This window comes from Theropithecus gelada, unplaced genomic scaffold, assembly GCF_003255815.1.
Source record: "Theropithecus gelada isolate Dixy unplaced genomic scaffold, Tgel_1.0 HiC_scaffold_2925, whole genome shotgun sequence".
Classification (NCBI taxonomy): Eukaryota; Metazoa; Chordata; class Mammalia; order Primates; family Cercopithecidae; genus Theropithecus; species Theropithecus gelada.
The window spans coordinates 1,285-5,074 of NW_020259407.1; the positions used below are offsets into that span (position 1 = coordinate 1,285).

The 3,790-nt window shown below is 56.9% G+C and overlaps 1 protein-coding gene across 1 annotated transcript; it reads left to right on the top strand.

Annotated features, from left to right (window-relative positions):
- Positions 1 to 772: 772 nt before the first annotated feature.
- LOC112617634 lies at positions 773 to 3,050 on the top strand (the record flags this gene model as incomplete). Its single annotated transcript, XM_025374349.1, has 6 exons — positions 773 to 886; positions 1,255 to 1,346; positions 1,618 to 1,716; positions 2,473 to 2,539; positions 2,673 to 2,800; positions 2,879 to 3,050. Coding segments are annotated over 6 exons (648 nt in total), but the record flags the coding sequence as incomplete, so codon positions are not given.
- Between the last annotated feature and the right edge of the window lie 740 nt (positions 3,051 to 3,790).

Genomic DNA, 3,790 nt, shown 5'->3' on the forward strand with positions numbered 1-3,790 from the left:
GAGGTGCAGGTGGACTCAGTGTGAAGATGGACCATGTCTGTGGTTACTTGGCCAGTAGATGCACAGGATTCTGAAAAATACCAGGGTAAAGAATAGCCACAATTCTATTAACTTCAGCCTTTTTTTTTTTTTCTGAGAGTCTCGCTCTGAAGCCCAGGCTGGAGTGCAGTGATGCAAACACACCTGAGTGTAGCCTCGACCTCCCAGGCTCAAGTGATTCTCCCACCTCAGCCTCCCAAGTAGCTGAGGCTACAGGCACACACCACCATGCCCAGCCAATTTTTTAATTGTTTGTAGAGATGGGGTCTTGCTATGTTGCCCAGGTTGGTCTCTAACTCCTGGGCTCAAGCGATCCTCCTGCCTTGGCCTCTGAAAGTGCTGGGATTACAGGCGTGAGCCACTGCACTCAGCCTCAAAATATTTTTAGCATGTAGTTTGGTAGGACTGACAGATAAAATACAGGACACCTAGTTAAATTTGAGTTTCAAATGAACAGTGAATCGTGTTTTAGTGTTAAGTATATCCCAAACATTATGTGAGACAGATACTGAAAAAGCCTCCATTTTCAGCTGAAATTCAGATTTCACTGGGTAGCCTGTATTGTATTTGCTAAATCTGGCAACTTTCACTTTGAGGGGGGTCTGGCATGCTGGATAACGCTGGTGATAGACGCTCCCCAGGCTGGAAGCTGCCCCACTAAAACCAGACCAGGCTAGAAATGGCGTGGGGGGATGGGAGGTGTGGGTGACTAGCAGGCTTCTGTCTCTCTCAGTCTCTTAGGAGCAGACAAAAAGCCCACTCTAAGCTGGCCAACGAGCGAGTGGCACAGCCTGTTGAGGAGCAGGAACCCAAGGACACTCAGGCTTCCGAGGAGCGGAACTCGGAGGTGACGGAAACCCCAGCGCCTCCCAAGGCGGCGGACAGGGAAGGCAGGACAGCTGGAGAAATTCTTCCTGTGTCTGAATGGAGGCCTGAACCTCCGTCGTCACACCCAACCTCCAGCTGTCAGGGCGTCCAGGCCCAGCTCCTGGGTTCAGGGCTGAGGAATGGGTGCAGGGGAGTTCAGCGCTGGAGGGCCTCCTGGATGGGTCCCATTCACACCTCCTACCACACTTTCTCTACAGGGTGGGGGATACAGAAGATGGGGCCCCTGAAAGGCAGGGAGATGGCAAGGATGGGGGGCGTGGGAGGACCCGGGCTGTTGGGTGAGCAGCCTCGACCCTCTCCAGTCACCTTGGCACCTTCTCTACAAAGCCACCTTCCTCAGAACAACTGGAACCCACCGTCACGTTCCTGTTTACACTCCTGAACACGTCTGAGCCCACTGAGCCCAAAGACCCTGAATCGTAAGGCTGCATGAGAGAGAGAGAGAGTGTGTGTGCCCGTGCAGGAGCATGCAGGCATGCGCAAAACTGGGGGAGGCGGATGGTGTTTCTCCCCACCCCATACCCAGAAACATTCAAACCTGGGCCAGGACTCAGCCCTGGCCCGTGCAGAGAGGAGGCCCAAAGAGGCCTGCTGGAACCTGGGCCTGTGGCTGGGCACCCCCACACTGCCCACCCACCTCGCTCATCCCCTAGACCCTCTGGCCTGACCTTCACTGCCCACTTGCTCCAGGGACTTGGAGGTCCAGGAGTACCGGTTCCTAGATCAGGAAGACTGGGGCCCCCAGCGGACCTCAAAGGAGATCAGGCGGTTGCAGAATGACTGCATGAGGTGAGCTGGGCGGGCAGATGGGGGCAGGTAGGGTGACAGGGCTGCCCCCAACCGAGGCCAGGTCTGGCTTTCAGGTCAGGGCCCACATGCCTGGTGAGCGGGCATTCAGGAACCCCCACCTTTAATTGTCCAAGAACTTGAGGAGCGTTCAGTCTCGGGGAGGGGCTTGTTCCCCAGATGTCGGGCTCTGGAGCTGGGGCCTGCACAATCCCATGGCCGCTCACCCCTCTCGGGTAATGCTGGGGTCAGAGCCCCATCTGTCAGCAGAGGTCCTGAGGCGAGGGCGGGGCATGACACAGGCGTCCAGGCCATAGACCTGAGTGATCAGCCCTCCCATTCATACACCTCAGCAGGGCTTGTTCCAGCATTGACCCTGTCACTGGCCTGGAGCCACAGAGAATCCTGTGGCAACCCTGCCTACAGCCCAAAGGAGCGGCTAGCCCTCTACCACCCACCCCTTCCAAGGGGAGCCTCAGAGGGTTTCTAGCTCACCCAGAAGCAGCCTGCCCTGCTCTTGCAAAGGAAGGCAAAAAGCATACTTAGTTTTTCTCTGGGTCCCCTGCTACCAGTCACTCAGGGAGAACAATTCTCGTCCCACCTGTGGTTTTGCTGGGACAGGAAGACTGGGCTCTTAGTGAAACACTGGTCCCAGGTGGCTGTAGGACCAGGTGGTTGATGCAGGAGGTGGGGGGAGGGGTGCTGCCTGGAACAAAAGCCTAGGGGCTGAGGTGGGAGGGGTCTGTTTTTCAACCCTAGGCTTCGGGAGTCACTGAACACCACCCAAGTGCACAACCTGGCCCTGGGGGAGAAGCTGCAAAACCTGGTGAGACCCTGAGCCAGGACCCCCTTTCTTTGTCTTGCCTTCTCCCTGCCTCCCAGCCCAGCTCTCCTAGAGGGGCCTCGGGTTGGCCTGCACAGCGGGCTACCCACCTCGGGCCCTGCAACCCTTTGTCCAGCCCACCTTGTTGTATAAGAGCCTGAGGGAGGGAGCCCAGGCCATCCAGGAGGAGGCCCAGGCCATCCAGGATGAAGTGAAGGCCCTGCAGGAGGAAACCCAGGCCCTGCTGGAGGTGGCTCTGCTCAGGTGTGCGGGCAGCCGTGGCGGCGGGGAGGGAAGAGGCGGTTGCCCCACACTGCTCACTCTAGCTGTCTCTGCCTGCAGTGACCCAAACCCCCGGAAGGCAGGTCTCCTCTTCATGCTGCCTGACCTGCCCCACAGCCACAGAGACCAGGGTCAGGCCTGGCTGGGCCCCAGGTCAGAGGTCGGACACCTCCTCGGGAGGCCACTCCATCAGCCAGCTTCTCCCTAGATCCCGGAAATAAACTTAGAAGCTGAGCTTCAGCTCCGCCAAGTGTCTGTGGGCCCCGGGCTCAGGTGGGGAGCAGGAGGTCACCATGTCCACACTGAGCTCAGCCCCTCAGCCACCCTCTGACATCACCCCCACTCCCTCAGTTCACCCATCCTGGATCTACCCCTCCCCGACATGGCCCTGCCCTCCCCCCACCCCTTACAGAAGGTTCCAGACCTGGTTGTTGTCAGCCTTGAGATGAGAGCTCAAGGGCGATGTTCCCAAGATAAGCACTGGGGTGGGGCTGGAAAGGGGCCGCAGTTCCTCCCCAGATGATCCGGGTACCTGCTGTAACTCCAAAGTGCAGAAGGATACTGGGGTGTGGGTGGGGGACGGATAGGGGAAAAGCCACTAACCATCTGGTGACCTTGGAAAAGACCCTTCCCCTTCGTAAGTCATGGGGTTGGGGGACAGAGAGAGGTGTTGGCAACTCCCCAAGGGCCTGCATCCTACACCCCTCAGGATTGGAGATACATATCGATTTTTAGTTTCACCCCCAACCCAGGAGCCCTGTGGCCCAGGGCCTCCTGGGAGCCCCCAACCCTCCTCCACCAATGGGGTTGCAGAAAAGAATACAAAAATCTGACACATATATAGTCAAGGCGGAGAAAGGAAGGGATAATGATAGAAGATTGCTAAATTACATACAAAATTGGTTAATATTCTATAGGGCATTTATTTATTTATTTATTTTTTTTTTTTTTGAGGCGGAGTCTCACTCTGTC